We start from the raw sequence: 20,667 nt of genomic DNA, 5'->3' as shown, positions 1-20,667 counted from the left end.
AGCAGTGCTGAAAGGGAGCAGGGGTGCGGAGCCGGAGATCCGATTCCTGTGTTTCAGACTGCCTCATCTGTGGTGCTGGGAAGGTTTCCCTCCTCTGCTGTAAACAATTGGTGTGTAATTTGATCGAAATTCTTGTTCCCTTAGTAAAGGAGCTTTAAAGCTGTTGGAGGCATTCAGCTGGTAAATTTAGAGCAGTGTGTGATGGCCTGAGGATGGAAGCTGCTGTGTTCATCCCTACCAGCAATGAGCTCATCGAGTCATGGAATGGTTTGGATTGGAAGGGACTGTTGAATCACAGAATGGTTTGGGTTGCAAGGGTCCTTAAAGATCATCCAGTTCTAAACCCTGTGCCATGGAGGGGGGTTCATTACCGGATCTTCATGAGCTCTTTAGGAAATCCTACTTTAGTCCATGCCTTTTTTTTTCCTGACAAGGTGCTGCATCCACACTATACCATCAAACCCACAGCAGTTTGCTGGTACCAGGCACTGCAAGGGGTAGGCTTAGTGGAGAATCTGAACTGCTGCTGGTTGTGCATGTGCTGAATGTTGGCTGGTTGACAGATTTAGGGCTGTTGGGTGCATGAACAAAAGAATGGGAATAGGTTAGCAGCTGGCTGCCTGCAGGTAGTGCTGCATGTGATGCAAAGGGCTTGATTTCATCTTGGCTCTGTGCTTTCCTTTAAAGTAATCATTTCAGTTTGGGGGAGCCTTTTAGCATCTCCCTGCCTCCCCCTGCTCTGTTCTTCCTGCAGCTGAAGGAAGGCTGTTTGGCCCTGCACACAACAGCCTCATGAGCAAGCTTTTGGACTCTTTTGCACTAAACACAGGAAACAAAGATGCTGCTCACTGCCCTTCCCTTGCTTTGACCAATCCAAATGGGGAGCTGGTGGTTCCTGAGTCACTCAAGGGATTTTTGAGTTAAATACAGGCCATGTTGAGCTTGTCGGTAACTTTAGGTATTTTCTCCTTTAGTAATTCTGAGTGCTTTGAGATGACAAGTGAGGTCATGATGTTATGAAAAGGCACAATGATGTTAAAAAGCAAAGTGGCTAAACCCCAAAATGCATCTAAAGGCATTGGTTATGTGGCAGAGAGGACCATGTTCTGTTGTAGGGTGCTGGGAGCCACATACCACTGACATCTACTCGATCAGGCAGGAGTTCAGACTGTCCCACATGGGTGTATTTCTTCTGTGAGTAACGCAGGAGTCTCCACAACCTCCTGTCTCACTTTCTGTCTGCAAGAGCTACACACGACATATGTTTGCTATGTGAGAGTAGCCAGGAGCCATCACAGGCACAACTTGTGTGCTAATCAGTGCAGAAGACTTACTGTTCTGCAGCTGCATCCCTCAAAGGTTGCTTTGAAAACCTTCTGTGTTGTGCAGCTCTTCTGGGTAGTAGAATTCCAGTTCTCAGGAGTTTCGGTTCCTAGTAGCCTGTTTTCTACCCCATTCTCCCATCTTCCTTCCCATAAAACCCAGCAGGGCTGGAAACCTCCAGTTGTTAGAAATGAACCAAATCTGAGCTTCCCTGGGATTCTCAGCTCTTGCTGCTTCATCCTCTCTCCTCCTGCTTTGCTTTTCAGGCAGTGTGCAATGCAATATGATCAATGTAATGCAAGTCTCGCAAGGGAAGTGAACTTTCCACGTGGAACATATTTTCCCCAGTAGTATGTGATGCCACGGGTAATGTGTTGCTACTGAAATGATATTAAAAATATCTTGGCTTTGGATCTTCCGGGTCTTTGAATTTCTGAACCTTTTGTCGTGTAACTCTGTGTGTAACCAGGCTATATTTGGGAGCTCACTTGCTATTTTAGACGTTTCGTTTGGGTTGAAATAAACCCAGCTTTTGTTGAGATGATTGCTGCACTGCTGTTAGCTGAAGTGGATTTGGGTGTGTGAGCAGGCCTCAGAGCTAAAAACAGCCCAACACTGGGGGGCACTGACTTGGGTTGGCTGCTACCATCTCCCTCCTGTCCCACCTCCATGGACACAATCCCATGGCCACCCCTGCACCAGGACTGAGCTGTTCTGTGTTATGTTGGCCCCAGTATCATTTTGTTTTCCCCTAGTGTGTGGTGCTGGAGCTGCTGGTGACCAGAAGCTGCTTCTTGTTGTAAGGAAGCTCCCTTAACCTCAGAGCCCTGTGGTGGTCCCAGTCCCCAACCAGTGCCGTCTGGTGCAGCTTTCTGAGTCACAGCTTCCCCATTGGAGAAAGCACATCCCTACTTTCAGGTTCAGAAACCAGGCATGGAAACAGGGTACACAATATCCTGCTTCACTTGGGCTTCAGGGCATTCAGAAGACGTGTGAGGAGCCTGTTTGCCAGCTGAATGAAGCCAGGTTGTGTTTTGTCACAGCATCAGGCGCTTGGATTTATCTTTATCTGTTCATGGAGCATCCTCTGAGTGTATCCTGGGGTCTGGAGAGCTCTGTGTGGCCTGTAACCTGTTGCTGCAGCAGACTGCTTTCCCTGTGGTTTGCTCTTAACCTGGAGTTTTCCTTTTCCCTCTGAGTATTGCTACTGCAGGGTTTCCATGGCATCTTCAAAGCCAACACACAGGTGCCTGTCCCTTCAAAACAAAAGTACTAATGTGGGGATTGTAGAACATTGTCAGCTGGAATTGGTGACCTGGAGGGATGTCCCATGGACCTTGATATGTGTGACACTAAAATTCTGTTAAACTTGAACAGAGATCAGAGACCTGGTTCATCTCTCCTCTATCGCAACATTTGTCCGTTGGCACAGAATGGTTTAAATGAGATCAGTTACACAAGGTGTGTGAGGAAAGTGCTGGGGGACCACATAAGATGGAGAAGCAGCCCAGAATGAAGAGCAGTGGCAGGTCTGTGCACATCAGAGCCTGGCTTCCCTGCCTTCCAGGTGATGACCACCAAGTACTTGCTTAACTCAAATGGCAGAACTTCCATAATGGATAGTTTACTTCCAGCTCCTAGTGGGATCGACATCTCAGCCATCATAGAGTTTCGTTTCTAGCATTGTGCTTCCCTCCATTTCCTTGCAGTGTCTTGTTATTCCCATTTCTATAAGCAGTTACCAAGGGGAGGGTAGGTGGGTGTTGCTTTTTCTCCTCCATCCTTATGTGCTTATTCCCAGAGCTCTTGTTTTGGAGGATAAAATCTGGGATGCGTCTGGAATAGAAACTGATATTCTCACCACAGCGACTGTGTTGGAGGTAGAGGCTATGGGATGGCTCTAGCACCCTTGAGCAAATGTTGTTTGCTGGTCAGGCATTGCAGTTACATAGACTCCCAGGATCATTTAGGTTGGAATAGACCTGCAAGATCATTGAGTCCAACCCAGCACTGCTGACATCACCCTAAGTGCCACATGTACATGTCTTAAGCACCTCCAGGGATGGTGACTCCAGCCCTGCCCTGGGCAGCCTGTTCCAATGCCTGAGCACCCTTTGGGGAAGGAATTGTTCCCAATGTCCATTTAAGCCTCCCCTGGTGCAGCTTGAAGCTGTTTCCTTTTGTCCCTTTTTTCTCTGGAGCAGAGCCCAGCCCCTCCTGGCTCCATCCTCCTGTCAGGCACCTGTAGGGAGCCATCAGGTCCCCCCTGAGCCTTCTCCAGGCTGAACCCCCCAGGTCCCTCAGCCGTTCCCCGTCAGAGTCATGCTCCAGACACATGAGACAGCACTGACTGAGTGTGAACTTCAACAGTTGAAGCTGGTATTGGCAAGCTTTGTACTGGATCAGGTGTCACCTCCCACAGCCAGGACACACTCCGTATCACTGGGTGGCTGAGCAGAGATGCACTTACAAAACCAGGGTTGATGCAGGTGAAAGATGTGCTCCCGTAGTCCATAGGAGCTGAAGATCAAGGAGCAGTGATCTGAGATTCAGCCTTGGGCAGTGGTGAGTCACAATGACAGTCTCCCATCCTTCCTGGTGACCAAGCATAGCTTGAGCCTGAGTAGTTGGCTCCTCTGAAAGGGAGCTCTGGCAAAAGGTCTGTGTTGGTGTGTTTGAGACTGAGCAACCAGTGTCTGCCTGTGGATGCATTCAGCCTTTAAAACTGTGGGTCCCATCTGTGATTTAGCTTGTCCCCAGCTTCTGCTCTGGGGCTGTTCAGAGCAGGAAGCAAGTTCATAATCATCTGCTGTTGGCCACATGGCCCACTTGGAGTGAAGAGTGATGGCAGCAAAGCAAAATCCTATTTGTAGGCAGAATTCCCTTCTTTTATTCTCCTAATGTAACGTATCAAGACTCCTGCCCCAAGCAGAAAAGAGGCCATATGGGAATAGGGAAGGAAGAGATGTGAGGGCAGCAAGTGGGTGTGTGGTTGCCTTTTCCCCTTTGTAGTTTTAAGGAGAGGGATGATGCTGGTGGCTGCAGCCTGCATAGAGGTGTTTCTATCAACCATTGGGTACCACTGATGTTAGAAGCCAACCCAACCACCTGGTTAGTCACCTCTGCTTTTAACTATGCAGATAGTGCCCAGGGATGCATGCCACTACTGCGTGCTTCCAGTACTGGTTTTGTTTGTATGCACACTAACCAGGGCTGCTTGTCCCTATGTCAGCTCAGCAACTCTTGTGTTAGCTGTCACTAAACCTCACAAGTAATTGCTGCTTATTTACCTGCACAGCACTTGGCACTGGTGGCAAGTCCAAATCATCAAAAGAAATTGCTCTGGGTTTGAGCTCTTGTCAGAAGGTGGTTTTGGAGAGGAAAATTGGGCCTGTGGGTCTCCCATTTGCTTTATGGAGTTGAGAGGTTAAACTCAAGAGTTAGAGTGTGGGTTCAGCACAGCCCTGGCCAAGGATGCCTACATCTACCTGCTGAGCTGCTTGCTAAAGTGAGGATCCAGTTATTGTCACAGACATAATTCCCAACCTCTGCAGTTAATAAATAACCCCCAGAAAGATGCTTTGAATGAACAGTTTCTTTCTGATAAAAAGGTAGACAAATGGTTTGAAGCAATAAGATGCCAGTTCTTAATGAGTTAGTGCTCAGTAGCTAGGCTGAAATCCCAGGCTGGTTTGCATTGGAAGGGACCTTAAAGCTCATCCAGCTCCAAACCCTGCCCCACAGGCAGGGACCCCTTCCACTGGAGCAGCTTGCTCCAAGCCCCTGTGTCCAACCTGGCCTTGAGCACTGCCAGGGATGGGGCAGCCACAGCTTCTCTGGGCACCCTGTGCCAGCGCCTCAGCACCCTCACAGGGAAGAGCTTCTGCCTAAGAGCTCAGCTCAGTCTCCCCTCAGGCAGGTTAAAGCCATTCCCATTCTTCTCCTGTCCCTACAGGCCCTTGTCCCAGGCCCCTCTCCAGGTTTCCTGCAGCCCCTTTAGGCACTGGAGCTGCTCTAAGGTCTCCCCTTAAGGAGCCTTCTCTTCTCCAGGCTGACCCAGCCCAGCTCTCAGCCTGTCTGTTCTCTCCTAGTCCACCCAGCTTCAGGTAAGAGCCATGATGCTGCCTTATTTCATTTGAGGTGTGCAGATTCATCTGGGAAAGGGACTGTGCTCCTGTTGGTGCTTGTTCTTATGCAGAAATCAAATACTTCTGTACCCCTCCTGCTGCGCGTGGTACAAGAGCATCTTCAGATGTTCTCTAGATTGCAGCTGGTGCCTTTTGGCTGGTAGATCTACTGTAGAGCTTAGGTATTGATTCCATGCAGAGCACCAAAAGAACATCTGAATAGGGGAGGAAATAAATGGGTGCCAGAGCTCTTTTGCAGTCAGTGCACTCACCAGTGTAACAGTCCAGGTGGGTGCATGTCGGGTGTCCCTCTTTGCCTGGGTAAAATTCACTGATGAATGTCCTTGTTTTGCCTCATTTAACATACAGGAATGTGGGTTTATTCCTCATGCTTTGTGTTTGAGGTGTTTGGAGGGTGTGGAGCCCAGTGTGGCTCACAGGAGTGCAGTACTAGCTGAGGGCATTGCTGGGAACCTGGTATTTATCATTCTTGGAGCTATTATCAAGGTGCATGGTTAGACCATCAAACTCATGTTAATACTGCCTTTCATAGGGGTAAATATAGCAACTGAGCTGTAAGTACCTATTTTAAAAGGCTTCAATATTGGGTTCTCTCACTGCTGAGTGAGGGGGCTGACCTGCTGCTGACGATCACATCACTCTGGGTATGACAGGCAAGAGGAGGAATGACTGAAGTGTCATTCTGGCTTCCTCTGGTCGGGGTTCTTCTGGGGTTTCACAGCCTTTTGTGTGATGACAGACCTGCTGAGTATTTATTGTTGACGCTGGCATCCTGCCTCCTATGTGGCTTGCTTATCCTGGCAACTTGAGGCAGGTGGGTCTGGCACATGAAGCTGAAAATAGTGGTGCTGCCTTTAAAAATAGTGATCTGAAAATAGGTGAGATGTAGGCCCCCTGCAGAGGAAGCATTATGCCTTGCTTTGGGAAGGGTTTGTGTGGTTGTATCCTTCGGGAAGGATCACAGAATGGGGATGCTGCTCATTTACAACTTCTGTGATTTACTAGAGTTGACTGGTGCACAAGTATCACCGCTGTCAGGTAGCATCGGATCACCTTGACAGGCTGGGTTCTTCAGGTACTGTTTAATACAGAGCAGAACAGTATGGCTCAATGGTATGTTGAAACATAACACATCAATTTAAACACCATGTGTCAGAGATTAAATTGCCCTGATGCATGTTGAAGTGAAAGTATCATTATACACTCGGAGCTCTGCAGGAAGAGAACTTCAGTTCAAATACCCAAACTGCTGCTAGAGCTCGAGTCCTTCCTGGAATGTGAATGTTCTGGTTCTGGATGGTAAGAGGCTATCTATACAGTACTTATTTTAACAAACAAGTTTAGAAAGCTCTATAAAAATTGATGTGCTCTATATACCCTGGTGGGATGAGAGAGGCAATGAAAACACTTCCACAGTCTGGAAATGGGCTGTGGGCTTCAGGTTTCCCACTCTGGTGAAGTTCGGACTGCAGAAGCTGGGTCTAAAAGCCTGTCTGGCTGGCTCCCTTCCTCTCTTACTGAAATACACCATCAAGAAGGCCATAAATACTCAGGTACTTTGGGTTGATTCCGGATCTTGTCCTTGAATTATAGATTTATGTCTAATTTAGTAAAGCAGGCTGGAAGCCAGGGTGTGGGTTAGGATGAAATGCTGACAAAGCACAGTAGATTTTAGGCTGGAATCCACAAGAAAAAGCAACGAACGCAGCAGCAATGGAAAGGTGGATGCTGAAGGTGAGATGTGGAAGAGGCTCTGTCCCTGAGAGTGCACTCGGGATGTGTAATGAGTGTGTCTGCTGGGCTCAGGATGATGCACCAATGCGGATATGCTCTTGACCACTGAAATGCAGATGGAACTTCCTTCTCCTGTTCAGCAGAAGGACATCTCAACTCAGTGCTGGAGGCTGAGCAAGCCTGAAACTGGAGTTGTGGCCTCCCTGTTAGTATGCTCAGGGCATTACTCCTTGTGTAGCATTTCGGTATTAGTGTATTTGATGGCAATGGCGTGTTGTAGTTTTGAGCTTGTTGATGACACTTAATGGGCTGCAGGTAGCCTTGAGATCACTGAAGCAGCTTGATGAAGGACCACTGTTGGAAGGCTACCGCTTGGTTAATTGACCAGTAATCACTGAAGACTGATCAAGTATACCTCCCCTTACCCTGACTCCTGGTGCACCAGCTCTGCATGAACGAATGCAGAACATGTAATGATGGTCCAGCCACCTCTTCTTGCCAGCTCTAGCTCTTTGCCAGCAAGTGCTTTAGGAGGAGTACAAGCAGTGCTTTGGCTTTATCCATGTTCTTACCAACATTTTGTGTTAACCTGCATGGACCTGGGGGCTACTAAGTGCAGCAACAGCCATTTATTTGCCTTTTTTTCTTCAAGGCAATTGCTTGCTGCAGTGAATTTAGCACCAATTCCTCTGCTAGCTAAGACTCCTTACCGTACTGTACCTTGCTTCAAATGTAGCTGACCAAACATACCCACAGATATTTGGGGGTATCTTGTGTGCGAGATGAGGCACAGGACTGTGGTGTGATGTGCTGCTTCCTGTGTCATCACTTCTCTGGTACATAGACTGGGTGTGGGCATGAAAGGATGTGTGGTGCAGATGGAGGAAGAGGAGAGAGGGAAGTTTGAAGTGATGAACGAGTCAGGATGTCTGCATCCTTTTTGATGTGTCTGCTGATTTAGAGCACGGTCGTGGACAGAGCACCTGGTTGCTGTGTTTTGGATCTGGCTATTGGATTTTGTGCATGTGCCAAGGGGGTTAACTCTGTACAGAAGTGCCTCAGCATCCTCTGCTGAAAACCCTCTGTCTGGAGGATTGGGATATTGTGCATTTGTATTTGTCATGTTATTTTTGACTATCATCTGGGGTCACTAAATTCAGTCTCTCTCTGTCTCCCCTTAGCTGAAGCTTGAAGATCGCTCTGTGGTCCCTCGAGATGTGGTCAGACATATGAGCTCCAGTGTAAGTGCTTTTTCTTTGTCCTGTTTTGATTGTGATACTGCTGCATAGATTTCTGAGGCTTGCCAAATTGCCTGAATGGAACTGAACAGGAATGCTTTGAGCATGTTCTATTTTTAGTGTGTTTGATAGACCTAGCTGCATCCTTTGAAAATGAAATGCTGATAAGGCTGCCTCTCTACTGTTGCATATCTGCAAAGGGCTCCTGAGCAAGCAAGCCTGATAATGCCAAGTAATGAGACAAGAAGCTCATTTATCCTGCCATCGTTTAAGTTTTAAGTGAGTCCATGCTGGGATGAGGAGCGTGGATCTCTCCAGGACCTGACAGGGAGGCTGAAGCAGAGGCAGATCGCATCATCACTGCTTTGTTTGCCTTTTGGTGTGCTGCGGTAGAGAATTTGGAGGGAATGTTTTCGGGAAGACCTCTCAGCCTGCAATGAGCACCATCCTGTCCAGCATCTCCCATATAGACCTCAAATCCCAGCACTGCTAAAGCGTCCAACACAGACTGACAGAAAGCAAGCAAGCAGCCTGTAATCCTTACCTGTACTCTTTCTGCACACTATTTTACGTCCTACTTGTTCTGTTGTAACTGTGCTTAACAGAAATGTGTGGATTTGGTTTGTGTTCAGTTTGGATCGTCAGCTGAGTTGTGGTCTCTTGAGGGGCTTAGCTAGGCTGGCAGTTTCTTACTGTAGCTCACATCTAACCTGTAACCCCAGGCCATATGGCTTGCCATGTGCCTGCATCTTCTCTTGACTTGCTTCCAGCAACGTGGCTACCAAGGCTGTGATGAAGCAGGCAGCTGGCCACTCGCTGCTGCAGTTGCACCACATGGTGCCCAGCCTGGTGCAGGGATGGGGAAGGCCATTCTCTGACCTGGGTGTTTTGGGGTTTTAAATATAGCCTTTTTCTTGTCACCCCTTTTTTACCACCAAATGTTCTAAAGAGAAGGGAGGAGAAACTTGAAGGGTAATTTGAAATATGCTGAAACAAAGCATTTCCTTAAGAAATTGCATTGGTTTTGAAATGGAAATTTGAAGTCAACGGATGTTATTAAAGCTGCAGCTTGATGAAAGCGTTTCAATCCCCAATAATGAAAGCAAATTGAAACATCAGCTCTTCACACCACTGTACCTGGCACAGCTGGACTCTGTAGTGTACCCTCCTCATGCAGAGGGATGCTCTGAGTCCTCCCTCTCAACTCTCTGTTCTCCAATGCTGCTTACAGACTTTTTAAGCTTTCAGGACAGCAAATTGTTCTCCGCTTGGCAAACATGGATGTGCTGCTTTTGTTTGCAATTTCCATACTCATCTGAGCAGAACTTGGCTGCTGTGGCTTGCTGCACGTGTATCAGCAGATAAATTAGCCGGCAGTTGTTTTGCACTCTCCTTTATTGTCTGTTTGCATGTTTAAACACTGGCTTTTGCTTGGCCGTTTGTACTGGTGGCTGACAACTTCGTTTTCTTTAATTGAAAGGGTATAACTCAAATTATTCCCTCTATTCAAAAGCACGGCAAGCCTGAAGAGGACTTCTATTTCACCTTCCCCTCAAGCATGTTTTAAATGTCAGTGGTAAATGAAACAAACCCTTTCTATCCCAAAGAAAGCCTTCACTGTTAAGCGGAATAGAAATCGAAAATAGAAGAGCTGCAGGTGTCAGCCTGCCAAGTGCAGGATGCGGGATGGCTGTCCTGCACCAGTTGGCCTGGCAAATGCACAGGGTGGAACTTATTCTGTATTCACCACACACTCTTAGGGCTTGTTTTTAACCTTGAGCGGGAAGGACTCAATCCTCTGTTCCTCAAGAGAAGAGCTGACTCAAATTCATGTGCTTTGTATCGAGCACTGAGTGTGGGGAAAGGCTGCTTCAGGGGTAATGCAGAAAATGAGATCATTCCCTCTGGATGTGGTTGGGCCTCTGAGTCTGATCCAGCTGGATGAGAAGTGCTGGAGGTGGCAGAGTTCATTTTTCCAGGTGATAGGCTCATTTGGGGAAAGAGTGTATGTAGGTGTCTGTAATCTGTATTGCGCTGCTTCAGAGGGTGCCAGGCTATGCTGGTCCTTTTAAATAAAGGAATAAGAGGTTGTTATAAAGACCTCCTTATTAGAAAAGAGAGTGATGAAGGAAAGAGTAGAATGATGGGAAGTAGAAGATGCAGGATTGAAGCCTGTTCTTGCTAAGCTGCTGTCCTTTCAGGTTGGAGTTTGCTGCTCTGCCTTAAAGCCTTGTCTCTGATGAGGAAGGGTCTTCTCCATTCACTGCTTAAATACTCAGTATCTCCAGTGTGGTGCATGCTGTCAGGGAACCAGAAGCAGCAGGAGGGAAGTCTAGGAGGTGCACTTGCTTCTGGTGGGACTTGAACCCATCAACTCTTCTTCAGATCAGTCCCCTCCCTTTTCCAGTTCTGTTGTTGGGGTTGATGAACATTGATTTTTTTCTTTTTGGACCTGAACTGAAATGTCAGCTCTTTCCATCCTTTAATGGGAGCATCTAATGAACAGGCTGGGCCAGTTGTGCTGGAGCAGGCTGGTGGGGAGCCTGCCCTGGAAGACAGGAGACATGGTGGTGACTTCTTGCTCCAGGACTGCATTGCTGAGCTGCTGTAATGGGGATGATTCAGCAGAAGCCCTCAGCTGCGGATCTGCCTCCCCTGTCGCAGGCTGGTGCCTCATGTGACAGGGAAGTAAATAAACTCCCAATAAATACAGGTTCAGTGGCAGGTGAGGGAGGAGAGCTGTGACTCAACAGCTCCCAGCATTGGTCTCTGCTTTTCTAACCACAGCCAGGGCTCTCTGCTCGCTCAAGTGCCACTGAAAGATGAACTAAACCCATGGCTAATAGCACCCAACTGTGTAAGATGGGAGGCTGGCTTGTAGGGTGGTGCAGGCACCTTCTCTGTCTGGAAGCTGTCTCTAAAGTATGGGCAGAGGGTGCTGGTGTCACCTCAGTCCTGGGTTTATCGCTTTCAGCATCAATAAAAGAGGGGGTTTAGGCCCAGAAACAAGCTGATGCACAGGAACCTCAGGTGTTGGATTGCTTCATGTCTCAAAGCTGCTGTCATGTTGGCTCCTGATAAAGGCAAAAAGAGCTCTGAAGTGCTCAGCATGGAGCAAGGAATTTTGTTGCTTGAGGGGTTTTTTTTTGGTTCTGACTATTAAGCAACCTAAACCACAGGGCCTGAACTGCAGGGGATGGACTGGGCATGCTTGGTTGAACTTCATGTGCAGGGAAAGCAGGGTGGTAGCCGTGCTGTAGCCTGCAGGAGCTGTGGGCTTGTGGAGCAGGTGCCACTTCTGAGCTGGCCTGGCTCATCCTGCACCTCCAATCCTGCTGGCAGCGGTTGTTGTGGATCTGGGGGAGTTCTGGCAACTCCTTTTCAGGTGAGAGATAAAGAGCAGCTCTGCTGGGCTCTACCCTGGCAGCCTGTGCAGGCTGTGAGCTGCTGTCTGCCGTGGCGGAGCTCCCATCACTTCCTGGCCTTTCTAGAAAGAAATGGGAATGATACGTGGACCAGATGGAGGGAATGAGCCCAAGTGCTTCAGGTTCTGCCAGCCCTCCTGGCCGTGCTGGCACAGCTTTCCATGGGCAATGCATGGGGCAGGACCCACTCCTTGTCATCACTGCCTCAGGAGCCAGGAGGCTGCAGAGCAGAGCTTTAATGGGATGTGAGGAAGAAAGACTTGCAACAGGCAGGTGGAAAGCCAGCCAGCCAAATGGGCTGAGCAATCTGTCCAGGAATTACCCTGGACTGTGGGTGTCTGTGGGGTGTCTTTGCTCTTAACTACCAGTTCCCAAGATGGGGCCGGATGTGTTGAGCACCAGCAAGCTCCTGAAGTCCCAGAAGGGCTGCCTTGGGGCTCAGAGTGAAAGCCTTGAATAAATATTTAATGTGCTCAAAAGAGCAGCATGTTTACAAGTGGGACTGAGCAAACAAATCCACTTCTCACAGGGTTTAAGCCCTTTGAGTGTTTTGCTCAAGTCCTGTTGGAGCAGAGACCTTGATGCTTGAGATAAGGACAGCTTCAGAAGTTCTGATGCCAGGGTGTTTGTCACGCTGGCCCTCGGACAGCTTTTATAATGGACTTGTAGTCATTAATAAATCCGTATCAGTTGTGCCAGGAGGCCAGGGCAGCTGCTGCTCTGACAGTGTTTGGGTTAGCAGCCCTTCCTTGCAGGCCTCTACCATATGTGTGAGCAGCATGCACATTGCGTGCTCCCTGCCAAACCACCCCCAGAAGGCTCTTGACAGCACGTATCAGTTTCCTGGGGGCAAAAAAGGTTAAAACTTTGCTAAGAAATGCAGGAGATAATGACAGCCGCCTCCTGATTGGAGCAACTGTGAATGATCTGCCTTGAAACCTGACTAAAGGTGCCAGGTTTATATTAATTTTTTCAGCATGGCAACGGGTGAAGACCATTCCTCATGTGCTGCAAAATTGAGCTCGATGTGAAAAAGTCACAGCTTTAAAGAATTCATAGAACCCCAGCCTGGTTTGGGTAGGAAGGGACCTTAAAGCTCCTCCAGCTCCAACCCCTGCCACGGGCAGGGACCCCTTCCACTGGAGCAGCTTGCTCCAAGCCCCTGTGTCCAACCTGGCCTTGAGCACTGCCAGGGATGGGGCAGCCACAGCTTCTCTGGGCACCCTGTGCCAGCGCCTCAGCACCCTCACAGGGAAGAGCTTCTGCCTAAGAGCTCAGCTCAGTCTCCCCTCAGGCAGGTTCAAGCCATTCCCCTTGGCCTGTCCCTGCAGGCCCTTGTCCAGAGCCCCTCTTCATGTTTCCTGGAGCCCCAGAGCAGCTGGAAGGGCTGCTCTAAGGTCTCCCCAGAGCCCTCGTTTTTGCTCTGGGGTTGATGATCTACCTCTGCCTTTACTGTCTCAGGGCAGTACCTGCAGGAAGGTCCTATGGAGTTGCAGAGGTCTGCTCCCTTACATAGACCAAGGAGCCAGGCAGATTTTAAAGCAAATTCTAATCACCTGACACTGTTCCTACTTGACCAGATGCAGCATTCTCTGGGCTGCTGCTTTAGCAGCCATATTAACTGGGAAGACAACATTACAGGTATTTAAGTGATCTCACCTTCTGAGTTGCCTTAGGGTCCTCTGAAGTGCCCCTTCAGAATGAGGGTCTGAAGGGTAAGACTGAACAGGCTTGAAAGGCTACTTGCCTCTGCATTGTGTGCGTAGAGCATGTGAGTGTGTGTGTGTGTAAGGCCTTCCCTCAGTGATAAACTCTTTTTGTCTATTGCCTTTTCAGGACAGCCAGTGTGGAACTGTAATTGATGTCAACATAGAGTGTGCTGTGAAGTTGGTAGGAACCAACTGCATCCTCTACCCTGTCAACAGCAAAGATCTGCAACATATCTGGGTGAGAACACAGCCCAAATCCATGTGGGAGCCAGGGCTTGGTGGTTTGGAGGGCCGCTGCTGTATTCCAAGTAACACACGCAAGGGAAGAATCCATATTGTGCAGAAAGCATCTGCAGCTTAGTTTTATTTTAAACTTACTGCAGGCATCCTCCCTGGAAGAAGATGATGCAGCATCACCTCATCTCCCCATCTGTTCTATGTTTCTGATCACATTGCTGAGGCGAAATTGACTTGAAGGGCAAGGCTGACATTCAGTTGTGTGAGAACTGAGATGGGCTGGTGTGCCAACCTGACTGGGGCAGCCGCATGGCAGTAGCACAGAGCTTTTGAGCTGTTGGTACTCTTTAAACAGGCTAATAAAAAGCTGAAAGGAGTTGAGCACCTTTCTGTTGAGCTGGAACAGTCTGAACCAGATCTGGTTCTCCCCTTGAGGGGGTGGATGGTTTCCAGAGACCGGGCAGGATTTCATCATTCTTTTTCCTCTGAGATAAAGGTAATTTGGGAGCGAAGAGCTGGAGTGTCGCAGCCTTTCTCAGGACATAGCCTATGGAAAGGCAGTGGGTTACAAGCTTCTCTGAGATGGAAAGCTGCTCTCAGTGATAACAATTGCCAATATTAACTGAAGGCAAGTGTTAGTAGGCCTCTACCTTGCAGAGCACCTCCTGAACAGGATGCTTAAACTTAAGATGTGAGGGGAAAAAAAATCCCAGAGAGAGCCTGAGCTTTTAAACTGGAGAATCCAGGCTCTGTGCTGACTGTGAGACAAACTCTGATGCACCTTAATTCCAGTTTATAGGAAGATCTGTATTTGCTGTGAGGAGTCCCTTTGAGATTGCTGTCTAGTCTGCATGGTGTAAGGATTTACGGCTCAAAGTACAAGGGTTAATATATGTAAGGTTTTGTTTCCTGTTTTCTTTGTAGCCTTTCATGTATGGTGACTACATAGCCTATGACTGCTGGCTGGGCAAGGTCTATGATTTGAAGAACCAGGTCATCCTCAAGCTTTCCAATGGAGCCAGGTACTTCTTGCTGTTGAAGACTGTCCCCCTGTGGCTTTCACAATCCTGATCTGTTTTAGGAGAACCAGAAGCAGACTTCATTCACGTACTGATGAGTTATCTGCCTGCTTTATCTTCAGATGTAGAGTAAGAGTACATCTGTCTCTGAAAACAGTAAGGTTCATTGGTCACCTTCTGGAAAAGCTATTGCCTGGAAGGTGACAGTTTTCTTCAGTACCAGCAGATCAGTGCTTCAGAACTCAAGCACGTTGGTCCTTAAACTGCACTTCTGTTCTGGAAAATAGCTGTTTAATTTGGGCTGCTGTTCCAGACCAGTTTTCAGTAGGAGAGGTAAACTCCACTGAGAGGATTGTTACATTAAGAAAGGTCTGTGAACGTGTAGGAACTTGGAGGCTGGTGGGTTTTATGAAACCAGGATTGAACAGCTTTGCTTGTTCACTGTTGTTTGCAATTGTAGTAGGAATGCTTTTTCAATGAAGACCTAATCCAAAGTTATCTCTAGAGAGAAATTTAACCAGAGGTGTTGAAAGAAATATCTTGTTACTGTCTGCAGAGCCAGCAGAAGGATCTGAATTCTGTTCCTTCTGCATGTTGGACAGTTACTTGGGAGCTAAACCCCTCTGAATTCACTACATTCACTGGCACTGAAGCCTGTTTTGTCCAACAAACTTGACTGATGCAAGGGAATGAAGGAACCAGTGGAGGGCCAGGAGGCTTATAGGCCCGGAAGCTGGGAAATAGCCCATCTGTCTTGTAAATGGAGTGCTGATGTTTAAAACCCCCAAACGCACAATCCTGCAGGCAGCTCTGAGCCTTTCTAAGAGAAGCAGTGTGAGAGCTGTAACAGATGACTGGTGGATGTGTCTGATTTTGATTGTTTCAGCGTTTGTTTCAGGCTGGAAGTCTCTTATGCATATGCTAAACTGGGAGTGAAAAATAGCTCCCCTTCTTTATCTGTATCTCCTGCAGTTACTGCTGCAGCTTAAAACCTTCTTGCTGTCTGTTACCAGTTCATACATAGCTATGTGAAATGAGGTAACTGTTTCCAAAATCTCTTCCTGATGAATCATTTGAAATCCCATCAGAACTAACTCTGGAAGTGAATCTGTTGCTGAAGCAAGATACCCCAATTGTCTTGAGGTTCCAGCATCAGTGTGAACAACAAATGGGAGCTTTAAACCAGATATGTTTAAGATTCCTTGAATTTATTATTACTTAATGATTTTACTTCTTTTTACATGCTGGATGGAACCTTTAGGTACCAAGCAGGGCTTTTAGAGCTTGTCTGTAACCAGCTTTGCTCTGGACCATAAAGGCTCAATGATACACTGCAGGGTGTATGGACAGACCCACTCAGACAGTGTCAGTTGATTTGGTGGTGTTTGCTTTTGAGGTGTTTGCGTCTGGAAACCTGACTGTGTCTCTTGTCTGTTTTCCAGGTGTTCTATGAGCACAGAAGATGGAGCCAAGCTGTATGATGTCTGTCCTCATGTCAGTGACTCGGTGAGCTTCTGCTTCTCCTGAGAGTCTTTTTGATTACCTTCATCTTGTAAGCTTTTTGTGCAGGAGGGAGGGAGAAGACAAAAGTATAGCTATTTATTAATCCTAAAATTAAACGATGCATCACAGATGAGAAGCACTTCACTAGCTCTTCACTTGAAGTAAGTGTAACAGAATGTAGCTTAAAGGTGCTGTTAGTAATGAGCAGGTTTTGTGGAGGTATTACAATTCATGAATCCAACTGCTTCCTTTGCAAACAACTTGCGTAACATGTAGTCAGGTGGCTGATGTCAAGGCAGTTCACTGCTCATTAGATCTGTACATGCTTGAAAAGGCTCTTTACTCCATTTAATGCTTTCAAAATTGTTCCCCTTCTGGAAAAGGGCATGTTGAAAAGGTGTTGTGCTAGAAGCACATTTCCACATCGCATAAAGCACTGTCTCTCTTGTTATTGTGGTCCATCGTGTTCTCTGAATGGAGACCTGCCACCATGCTGGCATTCTCCAAATCACGTGTCGGGAAAGGTTTTGCTAGCTTTTGGACAGCCCAGAATTCCCTATGTGGTGATGGGATCTAACCTCTCTCACCTTTAAAGGGTGACAGCTTGCTTGTTCTTCCAGTGCCATCAGTATGGCCTCGCTGTACTCCTGCAGTGATACTGGGAGTTGACTGAGAATGGTGTTTAATTCTTGGGAGCTAGCAATGCAGTCAGGATGTGTGACAGAGCAGGTTGCTATAGGAACTGCTATAGGAGAGGAATGAGCTTTAGGAGATGGGCAACTTGCAGACTTTACCCTTATGGTTAATCTTACTGATCACAAATGAGATGCAAGCAATGCTAGAATCATAAATCTTACAGCCCTTTATGCTGTTTTTTCCACCTCCTTTCCCCCCACAGGGTCTCTTCTTTGATGATTCGTATGGCTTCTATCCTGGGCAAGTCCTCATCGGGCCTTCTAAAGTCTTCTCCAGCGTGCAGTGGCTGTCGGGTGTGAAGCCTGTTCTGAGCACAAAGAGCAAGTTCAGAGTGGTGGTGGAAGAGGTAAGGACTGAGCAGCAGACATAGAACCACCTGCACAGGCCCTGCCTGGCTCTTTGGAGCAGTCAGCTTGCCATGGGCACCTTCCACAAGCACATGCACTGTGGCTGTGTTCTGCTGAGGTGACAAATTCCTCACTGTGGATTGACAGGACTGTTGACCATGGTTTGGCTTTGCCTCCCTGACAGCACCCTGCAAGGTGATCATGTGCCAATACACTTAGAAGCTGATCATTAGGGCAGTAGAAGCACCTCTTCTATTGGAACTCAAGGTTGCATGCTATCCAGAAAGGGAGGAATGTTGCTGACTCCAAGAGGGAGCAGCTCCAAGTCCATTAGCATGTCTCTGTGACATTGGGCTGCTGATTTGTATGTATACAGCTTCCTTCCCAAACCGTGTGTCATCTTTCTTGGAGTTCAGAACTCTAGAAGCTCTTGGTGTTGCCAAGAGCCAGGCTATGGGAGCACACACAGGTTTGCCGCTTTCCTGGGTGCAAGGATGCAGATCCTAGACCCTGGTCAAGGAAAGCCTTTGGGAAATTGAGTTGCCTTTTCTCTCTTTACATTGTAGGTACAGGTGGTGGAACTAAAGGTTACCTGGATCACTAAAAGTTTCTGTCCTGGAGGTACTGACAGTGTGAGCCCTCCTCCCTCAGTAATCAGCCAAGAGAAGCTGTCCAGGTGAGAGAACCCTTTTCACTCCCAGCACCCAGTGCCTGTACAGACTATGGGTGACCTGCCTGCTAACTCATCAGTCACAATGCTGCTCTTCCTTGATCCATGCCTGCATATTCCAGAGCTTCAAAATGTCTGAGAATACCTTCCAAATCAGTTTAGCAGATGCTGGAGTTACCAACACAAGGATTGGCATCTCCAAGTACTCTCCAGCTGACAAGTGAATAGAGGAAGGGAGTGTCTGGCAACAGGTCACTTCTTCCCTCATCCTTCCACTTGTGTCTGGAGCAGGGGGCAGCTGTTCCCTGTGTGTGTAGTAGGCTGCTGAGGTGTCCTCTCCAGAGCCAGGCTGGTACTGAGGGAGCAGCTGGTGCCCTCTGCAGGCCGCAGCTGCAAAACTGGGCTGGACGCAACTCAGCAAGGAAAGTCAAATGAGTAATAACTCAATGCAGTAGGGTTCCTGCCTGGAGTTCATAAGGTGGAGGGGAGCAGCTCTCAGATGACATCAAAAAAACCCCAATGCCCACTCAAATGTCTCTTGGCAGCATCTCTGGGAAGGGGAGCTGGAGGGAAAGGAGTCGCTGGTATCCCACCCAGTCCCTGGTGAGATCCCCACTTCCCCTTTAGAACTGGGGAACGATCTGATGTGGTGTTCAGCTCCTGCCACCCCAGAAGAGCCATTGGCATGAGCCTCGCTGGGCACTGCTAGGTTCTGCTACTGCTTTTGCACTTTGCTCATGGCTGTCCTCCTGTCCCACAGGGTAAAGCGGCTGGGGTGCTTTGACCATGCCCAAAGGCAGCTTGGAGAAAGGTGCCTGTATGTGTTCCCAGACAAAGTGGAACCTGCTAAAATCACATGTGAATGTCCTGAGAGGAACTGTGTCCTGGGTGAAGGGTCAGTTGCCAAAAAGGTGAGTTGAGGGCTCAAGGGAGTCATTATCTTCTCAAAGTATTTCTGGTTGCTGTAGCTTTTAGAGCAGAAACCTTCTGCACTGTCATGCGGCCTGAAATGTGACTCTTGAAGTGGTGGCTGTAAAGAGTAATGGCTCCTTGTTGCCAGCAGCCAAGTCACCTTGTGCAGTAGTCTGACTGTACTGGGTGAAGCGTGCAGCTAATGCTGTGAGAGAACACGAACAGGGCCTTGAGCACACTCAACACCTTGCAGGGGTTGAGCTGTGTCAGAGCTGGTGTGCTCTGACAGCCAGGCCATTAGACACACGTTGTTTTCATTAGCATGGCCTTGGGTTTCTCGTGGAGCTGTGCTGTTCAGTTAAATCCTTGCTGCAGTGAGACAAGGAAGAAGCCTTTGCATCCTAGGCCAAGTGAGTCACGCTACAGCTTCTACATGCTGGCAGCAGAGCAGCGGTGTTCCTAGAATAACAGGATATCATCAGTGGGGATGGTGACCTCCCTGCTGTCTGCTACATAGATTAACTTGTGACCTTCCATAACAAAAACTTCAGAAAAAGCTTAAAATAGCCTGCAGGAGCAAAGCTCACTGCCCTTGGACTAGCCCAGTGCTGCTCTCCTTGGTTTGCAGGACACTCGGGGGCCTGTGAACTGTGCAGAGGCCTGTGGGGTGCTGTGTTCCTCTGTGTGCAAAGCTGGCTGGCAGCTTGTGGGGTTCTGTGTTCCTCTGTATGCAGAGTTGGCTGGCAGTTTGTGGGGTGCCCAGGTGTTGTCTGACTCAGCTCTGCTTTCTGTAGGTGAGGCGGCTGCTGAAGAAGCAGATAGTGAAGATCATGTCCTGCTCCCCAGAGTCTCAGGGTACCAGTGAGTCCCCTGACAAAGAGGCTGCTGCAGCTGATGACCAAAAACCAGAAGAGCTTAAGCCTGAATCCAAGTGTGAGCTGGATGACTCTCCCAGCAGTGCACCGAGTCCCGAGGAGAGCAAGGAGGAGCAGCCTGAGGAAACGGGGAAGGAGAAAGAGGGAGCAGCAGCACGACAGCAGCCTCCCTTTCTGCTGAAAGATGAAGGATTGTCCGACTACCGGCTCCAGTCCATGGAGCAGGATGCTGATGATGAAGCAGCTGATGACACTGATGACACGAGCTCTGTCACCTCTTCTACTAGCTCCACTGCCTCGTCCCAGAGTGGCAGCGGCACTGGGCGCAAGAAGAGCATCCCTCTTTCCATCAAAAACTTGAAGCGGAAGCACAAGAAGAAGAAGACAAAAGTCTCACGAGAGTTTAAGCCAGGAGACAGGTGAGTTGGGTTTCCAAAGGCTGGTAGACTTGCCAGAAATGTCCCTTACCAAGGTTCCCAGATGTAAACCACCTCCTCAGCTTGAGTGGAAGGTGATGATGTGCCTCATGTTAGAACACCCCATGGTAGTAACCAACAGCAATTCTCTTGTGATGACTGTGCAGTGGCCTGTGTGGAATCACCCTGGTCCCAGTCCAGCTTCTGATGAAACTGGGGCCACATGACGTGACACTGATGCTATTTTATTTCAGCTATGCCCCAGGGCATTGGCAGAATGTCTGTGCTGTATTAGACTCTGTATGCAGGGAAAGAGATGGGTGAATAAAGATCACACAGCTTAAACATGACATGAATCGGTTACCCTATTGGCAGCTTCTGCAGGGAGGCTGAGGACAGGTCATGCTTGCAGGAG

At 48.3% G+C, this 20,667-nt stretch overlaps 1 protein-coding gene across 2 annotated transcripts in view; it reads left to right on the top strand.

Moving 5' to 3' along the window:
- Positions 1 to 20,667, top strand: part of UBE2O (ubiquitin conjugating enzyme E2 O) — a 65,296-nt gene that overhangs the window by 27,557 nt on the left and 17,072 nt on the right. For both annotated transcript variants that reach the window (XM_065693223.1, XM_065693224.1), the window contains exons 2-9: positions 8,387 to 8,446; positions 13,705 to 13,815; positions 14,739 to 14,836; positions 16,276 to 16,339; positions 17,235 to 17,378; positions 17,946 to 18,055; positions 18,810 to 18,960; positions 19,756 to 20,255. In XM_065693223.1, the coding sequence (XP_065549295.1) occupies positions 8,387 to 8,446; positions 13,705 to 13,815; positions 14,739 to 14,836; positions 16,276 to 16,339; positions 17,235 to 17,378; positions 17,946 to 18,055; positions 18,810 to 18,960; positions 19,756 to 20,255 (1,238 nt within the window). The remainder of the gene's footprint in view (positions 1 to 8,386; positions 8,447 to 13,704; positions 13,816 to 14,738; positions 14,837 to 16,275; positions 16,340 to 17,234; positions 17,379 to 17,945; positions 18,056 to 18,809; positions 18,961 to 19,755; positions 20,256 to 20,667) is intronic.

This window comes from Lathamus discolor, chromosome 13 (genome assembly GCF_037157495.1).
Source record: "Lathamus discolor isolate bLatDis1 chromosome 13, bLatDis1.hap1, whole genome shotgun sequence".
Taxonomy (NCBI): domain Eukaryota; kingdom Metazoa; phylum Chordata; class Aves; order Psittaciformes; family Psittacidae; genus Lathamus; species Lathamus discolor.
This window is presented reverse-complemented; position numbering and strand designations above follow the sequence as displayed.